The 20,173-nt window shown below is 50.5% G+C and overlaps 1 protein-coding gene across 2 annotated transcripts in view; it reads right to left on the bottom strand.

Annotated features, from left to right (window-relative positions):
* CSMD2 (CUB and Sushi multiple domains 2) overlaps nucleotides 1–20,173 on the bottom strand; it is a 326,447-nt gene that overhangs the window by 89,797 nt on the left and 216,477 nt on the right. For both annotated transcript variants that reach the window (XM_074555673.1, XM_074555674.1), the window contains 7 exons: nucleotides 19,263–19,451; nucleotides 17,614–17,730; nucleotides 13,251–13,466; nucleotides 9,101–9,289; nucleotides 3,977–4,146; nucleotides 960–1,116; nucleotides 216–407 (listed from right to left, as the gene is read on the bottom strand). In XM_074555673.1, the coding sequence (XP_074411774.1) occupies nucleotides 216–407; nucleotides 960–1,116; nucleotides 3,977–4,146; nucleotides 9,101–9,289; nucleotides 13,251–13,466; nucleotides 17,614–17,730; nucleotides 19,263–19,451 (1,230 nt within the window). The remainder of the gene's footprint in view (nucleotides 1–215; nucleotides 408–959; nucleotides 1,117–3,976; nucleotides 4,147–9,100; nucleotides 9,290–13,250; nucleotides 13,467–17,613; nucleotides 17,731–19,262; nucleotides 19,452–20,173) is intronic.

Raw genomic sequence — 20,173 nt, 5'->3', positions numbered from 1 at the left:
AGAAGGAGGAGGAGAAGGAGGAGGAGAATGAAGAGAAGGAGAAGAATAAGGAGAAGAAGGAGAAGAAGGAGAAGAAGGAGAAGAATAAGGAGAAGGAGAAGAATAAGGAGAATAAAGAGAAGGAGAAGAATAAGGAGAAGGAGAAGAATAAGGATAATAAGGAAAAGGAGAATAAGGAGAAGGAGAATAAGGAGAAGGAAGAGAAGGTGTCTCACCCACACAGGTCGGCAGGGGCTGGTCCCAGGCTCTCCTCTCCCCAGTCAGGCACACCAGCACCCTGGTGCCTCTCAGCGTGTAGCCAGGGTCACAGCTGAAGGACACTGAGCTGCCAGCAAAGTGTCCCTCGTCGTGCACCTTGTACCCAAACTGGGGCACGCCGGGGTCCTCGCACTTGATGAGCTCAAAACCTGCACAGGGAGCAAGGGCAGCTGTTGGCAGCAGGGATTTCACAGCCAGGAGGGTCTCACACAAAGCCATGGTGGGGTTTTCTTCTTACAGTGATTTGTTGGGGACCAAAGGGGCCATGTTGGAAATTAGAGGGGTTTTAATTAATGCTGGAGTTTTGATATGAATTTCAGGATAGCTACAGGCTCGACAGGAAAGGTTTGATCAGGGAACAGGGACAGGAGAAGAGGAAACAGCCTTGAGCTGTGCCAGGGGAGGTCAGGTTGGATACCAGCAGGAATTTCTGCATGGAAAGGGCTGGAAGGAGGTTTGGAATGCCCATCCCTGGAGGTGTCCAAGGAATGGCTGCAGGTGGCACTCAGTGACAAGGTGAGGATCAGGCACAGCTTGGACTGGGTGGGCTTGGTGGGCTTTCCCACCCTCAGTAATCCTGGGATCTGTGCTCTCCCACACTCCAACTCCACTTTGGGTACAAGATCACCCCAGAAAGGGTTTTGCTCATGTTCAACACAAAACCACAAAAATACACCTTGACCTGTGGGATTGGAACTCACTGGAGAACTGCAGCTCGAAGCCCTTGCTGGTGTTGGCAGTGTCAGTGATGAACTCCAGCCACATGGAGCTCGAGGTGCTGTTGATGCTGGTGCCCAGCAGCTCCGAGCGGCTGAAGGTGCCCAGCAGCCGGGCAGAGCTGTTGGTGCCATCGTAGACCTGGGGGGGAACGAGAAATCCAGCCTGGAAAAGCCATTCCTGGGATCAAACCATCACTGCCCAGAGGGGCTCCGGCTGCCCCTGCATCCCTGCGAGTCTCCAAGGCCAGGCTGGATGGGGCTTGGAACAACCTGGGACAGTGGAAGGTGTCCCTGCCCATGGATGATCCTTAAGGTCCTTTCCCACCCCAAACCATTCCAGGATTTCCTTAAGGTCCCTTCCCACCCAAACTATTCCAGGATTTCCTTAAGGTCCCTTCCCACCCAAACCATTCCAGGATTTCCTTAAGGTTCCTTCCCATTCCAGGATTTCCTTAAGGTCCCTTCCCACCCCAACCATTCCAGGATTTCCTTAAGGTCCCTTCCCACCCAAACCATTCCAGGATTTCCTTAAGGTCCCTTCCCACCCCAAACCATTCCAGGATTTCCTTAAGGTCCCTTCCCACCCAAACCATTCCAGGATTTCCTTAAGGTTCCTTCCCATTCCAGGATTTCCTTAAGGTCCCTTCCCACCCCAAACCATTCCAGGATTTCCTTAAGGTCATTTTCCACCCCAAACCATTCCAGGATTTCCTTAAGGTCATTTCCTACCCAAACCATTCCAGGATTTCCTTAAGGTCCCTTCCCACCCCAACCATTCCAGGATTTCCTTAAGGTCCCTTCCCACCCCAACCATTCCAGGATTTCCTTAAGGTCCCTTCCCACCCCAACCATTCCAGGATTTCCTTAAGGTCCCTTCCCACCCAAACCATTCCAGGATTTCCTTAAGGTCCCTTCCCACCCAAAACATTCCAGGATTTCCTTAAGTTCCCTTCCCACCCCAAACCATTCCAGGATTTCCTTAAGGTCCTTTCCCACCCCAACCATTCCAGGATTTCCTTAAGGTCCCTTCCCACCCCAACCATTCCAGGATTTCCTTAAGGTCTCTTCCCACCCAAACCATTCCAGGATTTCTCTGCAGTTTCACTGAGCTCTAAAACAGAGAAATGATGAGGAATTCATCCCACCTTGTCCCTGCTCTGCTCACAGCAACACCCTGGGTTTGTCCTTTGGGTTTTTTTGGGAAGAGCCAGCAGCTCCTGATAAATGCCCTGATTTGGGGTCACCTCAAATCAAGGAATTTTCTCCTGGCACTGAGCTGATCCTGGGTATTGGAGGGAAAAGGGAAGGAAAGAACCAACCCCACTCTGAATTCCAGCTTCAGGCTGGAAAAGCAACTCCAACCCTCCAGGATTTGTCCCACAGGTGATCCAGGAGTGGTGCCTGGATCCACAAGTGCAAACAGGGACAAATTCTTTAGGCAATGTGAGCTCAAGGATCTCAACTAAAAGTCTGATTTGATGGAACTCCACAGTGCTGCCCACCCGAGGAGCAGCATTTCCACCCTGGAGCATCTGCACTCTCCTCCTCAGCCCTGATTTACTCTGCACACTGGGCTGCATTTCCTCAGCTCTCTTTCACAAGGAGCAGCTGCTAAAAAACCCACATTTTTCCCCCAGACTGACTCAGAGATGAGCCTTGATTTAAGAAAAACACAAATGGGTTTTTTTTTTTTCCCGTTTGTGAGGACCAAGAGCAGCTCCTCACCAGTGGAGATCGATAGGAACTTTCCTCAGATGAGCAGCTGATGACAAACCTGCTGAGAAAATGTAATTCCTCTGACAAGGAGTACATTCCTTGCATTAACAGGAAATCTTTCTCCCTTTCCAGTCATTTGTGAGCTGGAAACGTGGATTACGCCTCTCCTGGAGTGTGACACTTCAATGAGGACAGAGGATTCCTGGGAAGATGGCTCAGCACATCCTTGCAATATTAATGCCTCCTTCAAAACCATTCCTTTGGTTAATAAAAAAAACCCCTCAGCCTGGATTTGTCTCCTTCTCCACAGAGTCCTGGAGCTTGAATAATCTCAGAAGAGTCTGGAGTTCTGCATTTCAATCAGCCCCTTTTTTTGGGACAAACCAGCCTTGATTCTTCAAAGCACTGAAATAATGCTCAAACCCTCACTATTCTGATGGATGAGGAGTTTTTCCTGGGCAATTCCAGAGGTGGGAGCTGAAGTTTAGCTGGTATGGGGGAAATTTGGGCTTCCAAACTGCCATGGAATCCCTCCATGGCATTGGGATGACACAGGTCACTCCTACCTAATCCCATGAGAATTTTAGAGTCTTTTTGATGGATGAGGAATTTTTCCTGTGCAATTCCACAGGTGAGAGCTGAGGTTTAGCTGATCTGGTGAAAATGTGACCTTCCAAACTGCCATGGCAATCATTCCATGGCATTGGGATGACACAGAGGTCACTCCCACCTAATCCCATGAGAATTTTAGAGTCTTTTTGATGGATGAGGAATTTTTCCTGTGCAAACCCACAGGTGAGAGCTGAGGTTTAGCTGGTCTGGGAGAAATTTGGGCTTCCAAACTGCCATGGCATCCCTCTATGGCATTGGGATGACACAGGTCACTCCTACCTAATCCCTTGAGAATTTTAGAGCCTTTCTGGTGGATGAGGAATTTTTCCTGTGCAATTCCACAGGTGAGAGCTGAGGCTTAGCTGATCTGGTGGAAATGAGACCTTCCAAACTGTCATGGCAATCAGTCCATGGCACTGGGATGACACAGAGGTCATCCCACCTAATCCCACCAAAATTTTAGAGCCTTTCTGGTGGATGAGGAATTTTTCCTGTGCAATTCCACAGGTGAGAGCTGAGGTTTAGCTGGTCTGGGGGAAATTTGGGCTTCCAAAACTGCTATGGCAATCATTCCATGGCACTGGGATGACACAGAGGTCACTCCCACCTAATCCCATGAGAATTTTAGAGCATTTAGAGATGTCGCTCTCCCCCGCCCAAACCAGAATTACCTTGAGGACATCTCCTGCCTCCAGCTCGAAGGTCCTGGCTTTCAGCTGGATGCCCTTGCCAGGCTGGCTCTGGATGGAGTAGATGCACTCGTGGTTGTTGTTGTAGTTCAGGGGGTAGTTGGGGGACAGCAGCACGCCCTGGGTGCCCGTCACCGAGGAGCCACACTCAGCTGCAGCGAGACACAAAGGCACATCCCAGTGACCCCACGCCTCTGCTGGCCACAGCACACACGCACGAGGCGCCTCTGAGGGCCACAGCTGCTCAGCCCCTCCTGCAGCAGCAAGGAGAGGGCTCCTCCCTGTTGGTGTTCACTACAACCTGTTGGTATTTACCACAGCCATATCTCTACAACATGTTAGTATTCACTACAACATGTTGGGATTCACTACAACCTGTCAGTATTCACTACAACATGTTGGTATTCACTATAACCTCTTGTTACTCACCACAACCTGCTGATATTCACTACAACCTCTTGTTACTTACTAAAACCTGTTGGTGTTCAATACAACCTGTTGTTATTTACCACAACCATATCTCTACAACCTGCTGGTATTCACTACAACCTGTTAGTATTCACTACAACCTATTGGTATTCACTATAACCTCTTGTTACTCACTACAACCTGCTGATATTCATTACAACCTCTTTTTACTCACTACAACCTGTTGGTATTCACTACAACCTCTTGGTATTCACTACAACCTGCTGGTATTCAATACAACCTCTTGGTATTCACTACAACCTCTTGGTATTCACTACAACCTGTTAGTATTCACTACAACATGTTGGTATTCACTATAACCTCTTGTTACTCACCACAACCTGCTGATATTCACTATAACCTCTTGTTACTCACTACAACCTGCTGGTATTAAATACAACCTCTTGGTATTCACTACAACCTCTTGTTACTCACTACAACCTGTTAGTATTCACTACAACCTGTTGAGATTCACTACAACCTGCTGTTACTCACCACAACCTGTTGGTATTCACTACAACCTCTTGTTACTCACTACAATCTCCTGATATTCACTACAACCTCTTGTTACTTACTAAAACCTGTTGGTGTTCACTACAACCTCTTGTTATTCACTACAACCCATTAGTATTCACTACAACCTCTTGTTACTCACTACAAACCTTTCGTTATTCACTACAACCTGTCGTTATTCACTACAATCTCTAGTTATTCACTACAACTTCTTGTAACTCATTACAACCTGTTGTTATTCACTACAATCTCTTGTTATTCACTACAACCTGTTGTTGGTCACTACAACCTGCAGACTGTCCCCTTTCCCATCAAATTTTCCTAGCCAGGCTTCTCTCCTCCTTCAGAATCTGGGTAAATGTAAATCTGGGGGGAATCTGTGTAAATATAGATCTGTGTCAATCTCTGTGAAATGTATGTGGGTCTGTGGGAAATCTGTGTGGATCTGTGGGAAATCTGTGTGAATTTGGAGGGAATTTGCGGGGATCTGTGTAAATGTAAATCTGTGTGAAACTTTGTGAAATCTGTGGGAAATCTGTGGGAATTTGGGGGAATCTGTGGGGGATTTGTGGGGAATCTGTGTAAATGTAAATCTGTGTGAAGCTCTGTGAAATCTGTGTGGATCTGTGGGAATTTGGAAGGAATTTGGGGGAACCTGTGTGGATCTGTGGGGAATCTGGGAATTTGGGGTGATCTGTGGGGAATCTGTGCAAACATAAATCTGTGTGAATCTCTGTAAAATCTGTGTGGGTCTCTATGAAATCTGTGAGAATTTGGGGGGGCATCTGTGAGTAATCTGTGCAAATATAAATCTGTGTGAGTCTCTGTGACATCTGCGTGGATCTGCAGAAAATCTGTGGGAAATGGATGTAGATCTGTATGAATCTGTAAGAATTTGTGTGGATCTGCTCAGAACAACCCCTCGCTGAGGATTTTCTGTTCCTCCTGCCGAGCTCCCACACGAGCCAGCCGTGACTCACTGTTTTCCCAGCCTGTTTACCCTGCAGGATTTTCTGCTGTCAAACACTGGCTGCCTGCTCCTCTGGGGCTCTGCACGCAGGCCTGGGGACGGGCACTCCAAAAGTCCCCCTGAGAGCAGTTTTTGGGATCAACCTCGTGTCCCTAAGTCCTCACAGATTCTGGAGCTCAAGGAACCATCCCAGGTGAGGGAACCACCCCAAAACAGCTCCTGGAGCTGAGGGAACCATCCCAGGGCAGCTTCTGGAGCTCAAGGAACCATCCCAGGTGAGGGAACCATCCCAGAACAGCTCCTGAAGATGAGGGAACCATCCCAACTGAGGGAACGATCCCAGAACAGCTCCTGGATGATGAGGGAACCATCCCAGGTGAGGGAACCATCCCAGGTGAGGGAACCATCCCAGGGCAGCTCCTGGAGCTGAAAGAACCATCCCAGGTGAGGGAACCATCCCAGGGCAGCTCCTGGATGATGAGGGAACCATCCCAGGTGAGGGAACCATCCCAGGGAAGCTCCTGGAGCTGAAAGAACCATCCCAGGTGAGGGAACCATCCCAGGGCAGCTCCTGGATGATGAGGGAACCATCCCAGGTGAGGGAACCATCCCAGGGCAGCTTCTGGATGATGAGGGAACCATCCCAGGTGAGGGAACCATCCCAGGGCAGCTTCTGGAGCTCAAGGAACCATCCCAGGGCAGGGAACCATCCCAGCGCAGCTTCTGGAGCTCAAGGAACCATCCCCAGGTGAGGGAACCATCCCAGGGCAGCTCTGGAGCTGAGGGAACCATCCCAGGTCAGGAGACCATCCCAGGGCAGCTTCTGGATGATGAGGGAACCATCCCAGGGCAGCTTCTGGAGCTCAAGGAACCATCCCAAGTGAGGGAACCACCCCAGAACAGCTCCTGGATGATGAGGGAACCATCCCAAGTGAGGGAACCACCCCAGAACAGCTCCTGAAGATGAGGGAACCATCCCAACTGAGGGAACCATCCCAGGGCAGCTCCTGGCTCTGCTGCTCCTCCAGGGAAGGGCTAAGCAGCAGAGGCTCTCTGGAGGAGACTCTTTGTCCTCTGCTCTTGCCAGGGATGAAAAGCTGGATTTTGGCACAGATTCCCCAGGGACAATGCTGGGGACATCTCAGGGAGCTCTCCTGGCCACAGGGCTTGGACAAAGGAACAAAAACCACTCTGAGCCCTCCCCAGACCATCTCTAGGACAGGAGCTGAATGCAGAGTGTCTGGAGAAGCAATTAAACCTCCTGTGATCTTAATGAGTCAGTCTCCCTCTTCCATCCCTATCCAGGCAGATCTGAGCAGCACTGGGGACATTGTGACAGAGCTGTCACCCTGCCACAGAGCTCTGGGCCATCAGCCCTGCGTTTGCCCTGCTCTGATCAAGCCAAGCTGTTCATTCTGAGCCAGGAACAGCAGCCAGGGTTGTCCACTCAGTGCTGCTGTCTGAGGCTCCAGTTCAAAGCTCTGGAAATGATTTTTTAGTTTGATTTTCATTCCCCTGATGAGCTTTATCTGCAGCCTGATTGTTATTCCTGCCTGTCCCAGCAGGATGAGGCCCCAGAGCTGGAAATTCAGCAGCACAGCTGGCTCTGCTGGGGAGCTCTGCCCTGAAATTCTCCCTCAAGGGTCACCCAGAGCTCAGCACAATCTCCTGAGCAGGTCTGGCCACCAGTGAGAGCCCTGCCCTGGGTGGTCTGGAGGAATCCCTCAGGCTCTGGGTGAGCAGAGCTGGGAACGATTTTCTACTGAAATTCTACACCAAAAAATAAGAGTGACATCTTTTTGCCAAGGCCTGGAGCATCTCCCCCATCGCTGCTCTGGATTGGTCCCACCCTGGGGGGTGTCACCCATCCATCCCAGGGGATGTCACACACCCCAGGGGTGCTCCCATCCATCCTGGGGGTGTCACCCATCCATCCCAGGGGATGTCACACACCCCAGGGGTGCTCCCATCCATCCTGGGGGGTGTCACCCATCCATCCCAGGGGATGTCACACACCCCAGGGGTGCTCCCATCCATCCCAGGAATGTCACCCATCCATCCCAGGGGATGTCACACACCCCAGGGGTGCTCCCATCCATCCTGGGGGGGTGTCACCCATCCCAGAGGTGCTCCCATCCATCCTGGGGGGTGTCACCCACCCATCCCAGGGGATGTCACACACCCCAGGGGTGCTCCCATCCATCCTGGGGGTGTCACCCATCCATCCCAGGGGATGTCACACACCCCAGGGGTGTTCCCATCCATCCTGGGAGGTGTCACCCATCCCAGAGGTGCTGCCATCCACCCTGAGGGATGTCACTCATCCAGGGGATGTCACCCATCCATCTTGGAGTATGTCACCAATCCCAGGGGTGCTCCCATCTACTCTGGGGGATGTCGCCCCTCCATCCCAGGGGATGTCACCCATCCCAGCTCCCATCCATCCCAGGGATGCTCCCAACCATCCCAGGGGATGTCACCCCTCCATCCTGGGGGATGTCACCCATCCCAGAGCTGCTCCCATCCATCCCAGAGACGTCCCTCATCTCAGAAATGTCACCCATCCATCTCAGGGGATGTCACTCATCCCAGGGCTGCTCCCATCCATTTTGAAGGATGCCGCCCATCCCAGGGGTGTTCCCATCCATCCCAGGGGATATTATCCCCCCATCCCAGGAATGTCTCCCATCCATCCCAGGGCATGTCACCCATCCCAAGGGATGTCACCCCTCCATCGCAGGGGTGCTCCCATCCATCCCAGGGCATGTCACTAACCCATCCCAGGAATGTCTCCCATCCATCCCAGGAATGTCACCCATCCACCCTGGAGGATGTCACCCATTCTAGGGGTGCTCCCAACCATCCTGGGGGACGTCACTCCTTCATCCCAGGAATGTCACCCACCATGGTGCTCCCAACCATCCTGGGGAATGTCACCCATCCACCCTGGAGGATGTCACCTATCCTAGGGGTGCTCCCAACCACCCTGGGGAATGTCACCCATCCATCCCAGGAGGTATCGCCCATCCCAGGGACATCACCCGCCCCAGGGCTGCTCCCATCCACCCCAGGGCCGCTCCCATCCATCCCTGCCCACCTCAGGAGTGCAGCACAGCGGGGCCAGCCAAGCAAAATGAAAGCACATGACCACCTACCAACACACCTTGGCAGAGGCGCACTCCACACTCGCCGCCGCCCGCCCAGGCAGGTGATGCGCGCCGCGCCCTCCAGCCGGTACCCGGGGAAGCACGAGAAGCTCAGCACGTCCCCCACCCCGAACTGCAGCCCCTTCCTGATGCTGTAGGCCGGCACCTCGGGCTCGTCACACGGCTCCAGGTCGTATTCTGCAGGGGAAAAATGGGGGTTGTGGGATGGGAGGTGGGTTCTGTCCTCCACTAAATGAGCCTTGCTTGGTCTTATCCTATGCAAGCTGTTACCGCCCCAGACCTCAGTCCCCAAGGGGACTGGGTGCCAGAAGCCAGCTCGCTCTCAGACCAAGGCCGCGGGTCAGCCCCTAGCAAGCAGGGAGATATTCAGCTCTTAGTGATCAGGCAGCTCTTGTGATTTCAGCTTTGCTTGCTAGGTAGCTTTTCCCTTGGCCTAAGGCTCCAGCAGAGGGTAGAGAGAGGAGAAGCAGAAGACACTGGCTGTTCCACGAGTATGGCTTTATTGGAGGGTCCCTGAAGGGTCTCAGCTCTTCTTCTTCCCAGTTAGTAGGGGTACAGTGTGCTGCTTTTATACCCTTGGCCTGGATCCAATCCTGACCAATGGCAAAGGTGTTAGAGTGACCATAAGTGACCAATGGTAGGGTTTAACACAATATTGCCTTCCATGGCTATAGGGATAAGGTACAAGGCGGATGTCCCTGGAGACAGGAAACTTCTTTGCTGCTGTGTCAGCATTCTATTCTCCAAGGGGCCCTGGCTAAACCTGAGGGGTTTACTACACTCCACGGAGAGGAGATGAGGGTCCAAGGGAGCGCTGAGCCTTAATCCAGCTGCAGTGAATCCATGAGGATTCTAAGCTATGAAAATTCACCTGGATTTCACTTCAGCCTAAAACTCAGGGGTTCTGTCCTTCATGGAGAGAACACAAGGATCCAAAGCATCTTTGATGCAGCTGCAGTGAATTCATGAGGATGGAATCCCGTTTGAGCCATGAAAATCCATCCAGATGTCACCCCAACCTACAGCTCAGGGGTTCTGTCCTCCCTGGAGAGGACACAAGGATCCAAAGCAGCCTTGACCCAGCTGCAGTGAATCCATGAGTATTCTAAGCTATGAAAATCCACCTGGATTTCACTCCAGCCTAAAACTCAGGGTTCTGTCCCCCTCTGGAGAGGACAAAAGGGTCTGAGGGACCCTTTGATCCAGCTGCAGTGAATCCATGAGGATTCCAAGCCATGAAAACCCACCTGGATTTCACCCCCAGCCTACAGCTCAGGGATTCTGTCCTCCCTGTAAATGCCACGAGGATCCAAGAGAGCTCTGAGCCTTGATTTAGCTGCAGCGAATCCATGAGGATTCCAAACCATGAAAATCCACCTGGATTTCAACTCCAACCTACAGCCCAGGGGTTCTGTCCTCCCTGGAGAAGACACAAGGATCCAAAGCAGCCTTGACCCAGCTGCAGTGAATCCGTGAGTATTCTAAGCTACAAAAATCCACCTGGATTTCACTCCAACCTACAACTTGGGTTCTGTCCTCCCTGGAGAGGACATGAGGATCTAAAGGAGCTCTGAGCCTTGATCCAGTTGCAGTGAATCCATGAGTATTCTAAGCTATGAAAATCCACCTGGATTTCACTCCAGCCTAAAACTCAGGGTTCTGTCCCCCTCTGGAGAGGACAAAAGGGTCTGAGGGACCCTTTGATCCAGCTGCAGTGAATCCATGAGGATTCCAAACCATGAATATCCACCTGGATTTCAACCTCAACCTAAAACTCAGGGGTTCAGACCTCCCTGGAGAGGACATGAGGATCTAAAGGAGCTCTGAGCCTTGATCCAGCTGCAGCGAATCCATGAGGATTCCAAACCATGAAAACCCACCTGGATTTCACCCCCAGCCTACAGCTCAGGGGTTCTGTCCTCCCTGTAAATGCCACGAGGGATCCAAGAGAGCTCTGAGCCTTGATTTAGCTGCAGCGAATCCATGAGGATTCCAAACCATGAAAACCCACCTGGATTTTACCCCTAACCTACAGCTCAGGGGTTCTGTCCTCCCTGTAAATGCCACGAGGATCCAAGGGATCTCTGAGCTTTGATCCAGCTGCAGTGAACCCATGAGGATTCCCATTTCCCCCTCCACCTACAACTCCCCTCCAGCCCCTGCATCCCAACCACCTCCAAAGGCAACAGGTCCCAGTCCCTGTCACAGTGACACCAGTGGGGATGGGGATTTGTCACTGTCCCTGTGCTGCAGCCCAGAGAGGATGGATTGATCCGGGTGGGATTTCTGCTGCCTCTCCTTTTCTAATCCTGGAAATGGATGATCCTGCTCAGGGAATGCAGGAGGACGCTGAAGCTGCTGCTCCAAGAAAGGTCACGTAGGATTCTGGCCAGCAGCCAAACTCAAATCTCTGACCCCAAAGCAGCCCGAAGGAAAACTCTTTTGAGGGTGTTTTTGGCAAAATCTCCAAGTCCAAAGCCTGTATGTTAACATATATATATGTAAAGGGAGCTAAAAATAGAACTGACTCCTGGTTTTGCTTTTCAAGATAGGAAAGAAACCTTGAAATACACTGAAAATGAGAGTTATAATTAGAGGCGAGCTTTTGAAAGGCAAAAAGCCATTTTCCCCTCATCAAAATGGGAATTAATTGGAAATTTTCTGACTGGTTTCCACATGCAAATCCGTGACTTCAGAGGCCAGGAACAAAGGCACTGGGAACCAGGTTTCAGCTGCATCTATGGCAACAGCTCTGCCCGTCAGGGAGGGTGCCAGACCAAGCTCCACAGGAAAAATGGGAATTTCTCTCCTTCCCTGGGTGCTGGAGTGGCAGCTCAGGGCTGGGAAGGACACGGGGACAGAGGCAAGAACAGCAATAAAGCTCCTGCCCTTCACTGGTTTTTGTGGGGAATTGCTTCTGGGGCACTCAGGCGGCAAAGATTGACATTCCCTGGAATGGCAGCACTTGGGGGTCACTTGGAGGACTCCAGCGCAGAGGACACAATCAAACACCTCCAGCCCTTCAAGCAGAGCTGCCCCAGTGCCATGAGCTGCCCTGCAGCGCCACACGTCCCTTCTTTGGTCCCTCTCCAGGTCCTCACGCTCCTCCTGACAGACAGCTGCTGAAAAATCAGCATTTCCTTTGAAAAATTTGGATTTCCTTTGAAAAATCTGCATTTTGGATCAGCACACCCACTCAAAGCCACCATAGCCGTGAGGGTTGAGCAAGCGCAGCTCAGCAAGGGATTGCTGGAACTTCTCTGGGCAGGGATTGTTTCCCTCAGCCTCCTCCAGGCTCCTGGAGTCAGGAAAATCTGGATCAGAGCCCTGCTGGGTGCAGCAGGAGGGGGCTCCCATCTGGTACCACAGCAAGGAAAAAACAGGGGAAAGAGGGGAAAAGGGGGGAAAGGAGGGGGTCAGACAGAAAAGGGGGAAAGGGAAGGGAAAGGGAAAGGGAAAGGGAAAGGGAAAGGGAAAGGGAAAGGGAAAGGGAAAGGGAAGGGAAGGGAAGGGAAGGGAAGGGAAGGGAAGGGAAGGGAAGGGAAGGGAAGGGAAGGGAAGGGAAGGGAAGGGAAGGAAAGGAAAGGAAAGGAAAGGAAAGGAAAGGAAAGGAAAGGAAAGGAAAGGAAAGGAAAGGAAAGGAAAGGAAAGGAAAGGAAAGGAAAGGAAAGGAAAGGAAAGGAAAGGAAAGGAAAGGAAAGGAAAGGAAAGGAAAGGAAAGGAAAGGAAAGGAAAGGAAAGGAAAGGAAAGGAAAGGAAAGGAAAGGGAAAGGGGAAAGGGGAAAGGGGAAAGGGGAAAGGGGAAAGGGGAAAGGGGAAAGGGGAAAGGGGAAAGGGGAAAGGGGAAAGGGGAAGGAAAAAATGGAAGGGAGGAAAAGGAAATGGAGGAAAAGAGGAAGGAGGAAAGGTAAAAGGAGGAAAAGGAAAGGGGGGAAAAAAAAAGGAAAGAAGGGGAAGGGAGGAAAAGGGGAAGGAAAAAATGGAAGGGAGGAAAAGGAAAGGGGGAGGAAAAGGAAAGAGAGAAAACGAACGGGAGGAAAGGAGGAGAAGGGAGGAGGGAGGGAAAGAAAATAAGGAAAAGAAGGAAGGGACAGAAGGGAGGGAGGCACGGAGGGAAGGCTCGGGCAGCTGCCGTCACCTGAGAAGGTGATGTTGAAGCCCTCGTAGGACATGGAGAAGTCGGAGATGAGGCGGATCTGGGCCGAGAAGTTGCCGAAGAGCCCCGCGCTGAGCGGCGCCGGCAGCCGCGAGCCCGTCAGCTGCTGCAGGGGCTGGGCAAAGCTGGAGTTCTCCGTGATCAGCAGGTAATCATGCCCGTTCTCCAGGTGGAACGTGTGGAAGGTGAAGAACACGCCTGCAGAGAGAGGGGGAGCCACGGGTGGAGTCATCCCAGCGCCCAACCCCTGCTCCCCACCGAGGGCAGGGGGAAAAAAATCACACTGGAATTGTGGATTTGGGTCTGGTGGAAGTGAAATCAATAAAAACCCTAAATCTGGGGTGTGGGAGCAGGGACAGGCTCTGTGTTGTAGTGTGTTTTTAAGTTTGTTAGTTTGGTTTTTTTTTTTGTATGAAATTTTTTTTTTTTTTAGGACTTTTTGTTGTTACTTTGTTAGTTAAATTGCTATAGAAATGAAACTGCTCCTCCCCTGGTTTCTTTTATAAAGTGAAAGTGCCTCCTCCTTGGACTCAGTCAATCACACCTTTTCTCCTCCCAGGTTTCGAGAATTTTCCTTTCTCTGGGAGGTATGGTTGGCTGTAGCCCCGGAGCCCCTCCTATGATTTATAACAGTTGGTTACTTTGGTATATCAGTTATGTTTCGCACCTCCAAATATGTATTTCTATTGGATAGCCGGGTTTCCCTGCCTTCTTCCCCCCTTTTCCCTTAAAACCCTCTCCTGCCCCCTGTTCGGGGCCATTTGCTGGGTGTTTCCCCTCCTTGTTGGTTCTTCTGTAATAAACCGACAGTTTACCCCCAGCAAGTGGTCGCCTCCTAATTCGTCTCTCACCGCGCTGCTCCGAGCTATCCCCCAGCTCAGCCCGAGGCCAAGACGCCGAGAGAGGCTGGCTTCAGCTGCGCAGGGGCCCTGGCCTTCGCCCCTCACCAGACAGCCGGATTCCAGGGCCGTTCACGCCCCCGCGCAGCTCTGGAAATGTTGGATTCCTGTGCCCTTGTCAGGGTGACACAAACTTGCTCCAGGGACAGAGCAGCAGCTGAGGGAGCAGCCCAGGGGAGGCTTTATTCTAAAAATGACTTTTAAACGCAGAGCAGCGAGGCTGGAGCTGGGAGGGCTCAAAAACGAGCGTGTTCCAGAAGGAATTCCTGCCTGGAACAACAGGACTGAATCCCAGCCTCAAGGGCAGGGAGGCTTTCCCAGAAGGGTGTCAGAGGTGCAGCTGCAAGGACCTTCCCATGATGGGCTGAATCAGAGAATCGTGGAAAGATCTGGGTGGGAAATGACCTTAAAATGGTTTTATTCCATCCTCCGGTGTGTGGGCACGGCTAAAACCCCAAATAAGGGAATGTGGGCGGGGAAAAACTCAAAAAGGGGAATGTGGGCGGGGCAAAACTCAAAAAGGGGAATGTGGGTGGGGCTAAAACCCAAATAGGCAATGTGGGCAGGGCTAAACCCAAATAAGGGAATGTGGGAGGGGCTAAACCCAAATAAGGGAATTTGGGAGGTGCTAAACCCAAATAAGGGAATGTGGGTGGGGCTAAACCCAAATAAGGGAATGTGGGTGGGGCTAAACCCAAATAAGGGAATGTGGGTGGGGCTAAACCCAAATAAGGAAATGAGGGCAGGACTAAAACCCAAATAAGGGAATGCGGGAGGGGATAACCCCAAATAAGGGAATGCAGGTGGGGCTAAACCCAAATAAGGGAATGTGGGTGGGGCTAAACCCAAATAAGGGAATCCAGGAGGGGCTTAACCCAAAAAAGGACATGTGGGCAGGGCAAAACCCAAATAAGGTAATGTGGGTGGGGCTAAACCCAAATAAGGAAATGAGGGCAGGACTAAAACCCAAATAAGGGAATGTGGGAGGGGATAACCCCAAATAAGGGAATGCAGGTGGGGCTAAAACCCAAATAAAGGAACATGAGTGGGGCTAAAACCCAAATAAGGGAATGTGGGAGGGGATAACCCCAAATAAAGGAATGTCGGTGGGGCTAAACCCCAAATAAAGGAATGTGGGTGGGGCTAAAACCCAAATATGGGAATGTGGGAGGGGATAACCCCAAATAAGGGAATGCAGGTGGGGCTAAAACCCAAATAAAGGAACATGAGTGGGGCTAAAACCCAAATAAGGGAATGTGGGAGGGCTGTCTCATGGAAGGGGACATCTTCCCCTAAACCCTACTTTTATTCACCTTTTCTTGCCCCAAATAAACCCCACAGCAGCTCCAGCCATGGAAATGCCAGCCAAACAGAGCAAAACTATTTTGCCTCTTCCTCCCAAATTCAATGTGAAGGATTTGAAACATTTGGGGAGAAGGCTGTGACCTTGCTGCATTTGTAAATGAGCCAGAGAGGAGTAATGGATTACTTAAAGTCCCCTTCACACCTCCAGACACACAATGGGAAGCACTTCAGGCTCCTGCAGGAGCCTCCAGCGAGGTGATTTTTCATGCTGGAATTCAAACACCATTAGAAACACTCATTCTCTGGAAAATAATTCCAGCTTGGAAATAAAATAATACAAAAAAAATCAACAAAAAACCAGCAGTGAGAGCAGGAGCCAGGCAGGATCTGAGCTCAGGAACTCTGTCACAGCATTGTCACACCGACTTAACAAGGCAGGGAGATGCCAAGCAATAAAAAGCCTTTTTGCATTTAGATGGATTTTTCCATGCTGATCTCCCAGCTCAGGGCAGGCTCCCGAGCCTCTGCTCGTGTGGGATTGGGATTGATCCTGCTCAGAACCCTCCAGGAAACCCCAGGATGGAATCTGGGAGAGATCCCTGCTTGGTTTGACCAGGTTATTTCATTTAACCCAACAACTCCCAAATAATTATAATTATAAAATAATAATTAACCCAATAACACAAATAATTCTCAATAATTCCCTGGCTCTGCATGCCACCATTCCCAAAACACAGCATCCCAAAGAAACAGCAGGAAACCTGCAAAAAAAGCCCAGAGGAAGATTCTCCTCCTTGCTGCCCATTCCCTATTAATTTCTGGAGAACAGGGAAAGCTCTGGAGACCCAATATCCAACCCCAAAGCATCAAATTCCAGCTGAATATTCCATTTATTTATCCCTGGCCCTCTCCAAGTTTTTCCTGGAGCTTTGCTGCTCCCATGGAGCTCTTCCCTTTCAAGAAGTGAAGGTCAGAGAGGCTGGAAACCAACAAGGAGCTTTTCCCATGGGATTGGGAATGAAGGAATTGTGGGATCATCCCACAATTTATCCCTCACTGCCCTTTATTGTCCCAAAAGGATTTTTATATCCAAAGCTTAGGACTGACCTTGATAACTCATTCTTTATATCCATTCTGTGGAGAACATTTTTTAGTCCGCCAAATTCCACAAAAGCAGGAAACTTCCAAGAGTTTCCAAATTGTTTGCTATTTCTACCAGAAGCACAAAACAAAAATAGATCTGACCTGAAAACTGGAATGTGGGGAATGCAAAATGACTTCATTCTCCTCTGACAGCAAATTTAAACCCTCAGTTTTAGCAAACCCAGCTTAAGGAACAGAAAAAACATCACCCCTCTGGAATCAGCGCAAGAATAATTCAGTTATCCTGGAGAACGTGCCCAAATTCCAAGATTTTAAAAGTAAAAACTCCGAGCAGAGGGCATGAGGCTCCTCCAGCACTGAAGGGTTGTGGAACTGTAGCAAAAAGGGCTAATTATAAACTCATTTTTAAGGATTTGTGGCCAATTAAACCTTTGCTCTGGTCTGCAATTTACTGTGGCACAAAACATCTCTGCAAACACACAGTTGGGCTTTTTTTTCTTTTCTCCCCCGATTCTCTGCAGAAGAAACAGCAAAACAAATTAAAGGAGAAAAGAAATCACTTTGAAGCAGTGAGATTAAAAATAATGGTCTCTCTTTAGGCATTTAAATACCTTTAAAATTAAACTGCTTTTAAACTCCACTTGCACAGCTTGGGAGTCCATAAAGTGTCACAGGAAAATAATTGTTGGAGCAGTTTGGGGCAATTCCAGGACTCGTGTGGTGGCCATGTGGGAGATAATCCCAAAAAAACCTTGGAGAGGAGGAGCTGAGCACCTCCAGAAATCCCTCTCTGGGACAGGGAATGGTGTCAGGATCTCTGCATCCACATCCTGACTTTTAGGATTGGGCCACAAAGGTCTGGAACAGGAGACAACACAAAGCTCTGCTTGATAAGAATTTTCCCTTTAAAAGGATAAAGAGGTGACATCAAAACCCTCTGGATTTTGTCCAGGGACAATGGAATCATCATTTCTGAGAGGAACTCGTGGATCCCACAGGGAAAAGTTTCTCTCCCACTGCCCCAGGCCTCTCCTCACCTTTGCCATGGGATGTTTCTATGGTCCAGGTGCAGTTCAAGTTGTTGGGATAAAAATCAGGGAAGCCTGGGGAGAGGATGGTGCCACTGGAGCCACGGATGTAGCCCCCACAGAGAGCTAAAAACACAAAAAAACAGGAGAGAAAGAGTTCAATAATCCAGAATCTTTCACGAGCTGGGTGGAAAAAGTAAAAGCAAAACCCAACCCAGGAAAATCTAACAAAAGAGAATGATCGACCCAAATCCAATCAACCCAAACTAGGATTTTTGGTCAAAATCCAACAAAATACATGGATAGATCCCCAAAATCCAACAAAACCCGTAGATTAAACACCACTGGGAGCTTTCCAGCTGCTGATTTGGCAGTGGTTCTGCAGGGGAAGGGATTCCAGCAGGTGGAACCAACAAAAAGAGGAAAATCCAACAAAAGAAAATGATCGACCCAAATCCAATTAACCCAAATGACAAAATCCGTGGACAGACCCACCAAAACCCATGGATTTAATGCCACTGGGAGCTTTCCAGGTGCTGCTTTGTCAGTGGGTCTGCAGGTGGAACCACCATCCCTGTGGGACCCAACAAAAAGAGGAAAATCCGAAAGAGACTGATGGACCCAAATCCAATCAACCCAAATTGGGTTTCATTGGTCATAATCCAACAAAACACATGGACAGGCCCACCAAAACCCATGGATTAAGCACCACTTGGAGCTTTCCAGCTGCTGCTTTGGTAGTGGGCCTGCAGGGGAAGGGTTTCCAGGGATTCCAGCAGCTGGAACCACCATCCCTGTGGCATCCAACCAAAAGAGGAAAATCCAACAAAATCCATGGACAGACCCACCAAAATCCAACCAAACCCATGGATTTAATGCCACTGGGAGCTCTCCAGCTGCTGCTTTGGCAGTAGGTGTGCATGGGGAGGTTTCCAGCAGCTGGAACCGCTGTGGGCTCCACCTCTGGATGTTCCCACCCTGTGAGCTCAGCTCTGCCTCCCAACCCCAAGTGTGGGATCTCAGGATCTGAGTCCTGAGATGCCGGGCCACCGAGACCACCCTTGGGGGGCTCGGGAGTCCTGGAATGTTCCAGAAGTGTCTGGTGGCTGGACTTTGACCCTACACAGGAGACGACACCTGTATGAGGACAGGAGGGTTTCACCGGGGTGAATGGTGAAGGGATTAGTTAATTAGAGGGTGAGACACAGGGTTTAGGATTTATGTACAGGGGGGTTTAGAGAAGTAAGATGGAGGAATTGGGGCGTGTCCTGTCCTTCTTCTTCTTCTTCTTCTCCTCCATCTTCTGTGGTGATGGTGGCACTTTTGGATTGGTTATTACTAAAAGTGCACCGGGCAATAAGAATAAATGGTATTGGGGAAAAATGATAAATATTGTACACGTAACTTTGGGTATAAAGATAGGTGAGTGCCCGGAGGGCAGGACAGTGTGCTCATGGCTGGCTGCTGAGCAGAGCTCTGTTGGGCTGAAAGAAAATCTTTTAGATAAACAATTAATAAACATAAAAACCGAAAGAAGAACTGAAGCCTCTTCTCGTCCTTCGATACGCGGGCTGCCCCAAGGCCACTCCGGGCCTTCCCAGGCCCTCCAAACAGCCGAAAACCGGACACCCAAGAACATCCTGAATCAGCTTCCTCACCCTCACAGCTGGGCAGGGGCCGGCTCCACTGGAAGTTGGGCTCACACTCCAGGGCCTCAGTGTCACTCAGGGTGTAGCCAGGGTCACAGCTGAACGTCACCAGCGCTCCCACGTAGAAATCGTTGCCGTGGCGCTGCCCGTTCACCGGGATGCCAGGGTCCAGGCAGTGGTCAGACTGCAGCTTCACAGCTGGGCACAGAAAACAGGGCACGGCGCTCAGGTGGGCACTGAGGGGCTCAGGGGAAGCTCAGCCCACCCAGGGGATTGATCCAAGTGTTGGTGGTTGTCCCCGAGGTCAGAGGGTGGAAGGGAGAGAGGGAATTCCTCAAGGGAGGGGATGGAGAGAGGGAAATCCCTGAAATGAGGGGAGGGAGAGAGGGAAATCCTCCAAGTGAGGGGATGGAGAGAGGAAAATCTCAAAAGTGATGGGATAAAGAGAGGGAAGCCCTCAAAGTGAGAGGAGGAGAGGGAGAGAAAGAAATCCCTGAAATGAGAGGAGGAAAGGGAGAGAGGGAAATCCTCAAAGTAAGAGGAGGAAACGGAGAGAGGGAAAACCCTGAAATGTGGGGATGGAGAGAGGGAAATCCTCAAAGTAAGAGGATGGAGAGAGGGAAATCCTCAAAGTAAGAGGAGGAAATGGAGAGAGGGAAAACCCTGAAATGTGGGGATGGAGAGAGGGAATTGCCCCAAGGGAGGGGAGGAAATGGACAGAGGAAAATCCCAAAAGTGAGAGGATAAAGAGAGGGAAATCCTCAAAGTGAGAGGAGGAAAGGGAGAGAGGGAAATCCCAAAAGTGAGAGGAGGAAAGGGAGAGAGGGAAATCCCAAAAGTGAGAGGATGGAAAGAGGGAAATCCTCAAAGTGAGAGAGAAGGAAAGGGAGAGAGGAAAATCCCAAAAGTGAGAGGATAAA

Source organism: Zonotrichia albicollis, chromosome 20, assembly GCF_047830755.1.
Source record: "Zonotrichia albicollis isolate bZonAlb1 chromosome 20, bZonAlb1.hap1, whole genome shotgun sequence".
NCBI classification, from domain to species: Eukaryota; Metazoa; Chordata; class Aves; order Passeriformes; family Passerellidae; genus Zonotrichia; species Zonotrichia albicollis.
Note: the sequence above shows the minus strand (reverse complement) of the source record. Positions and strands in the feature narration are given on the sequence as shown.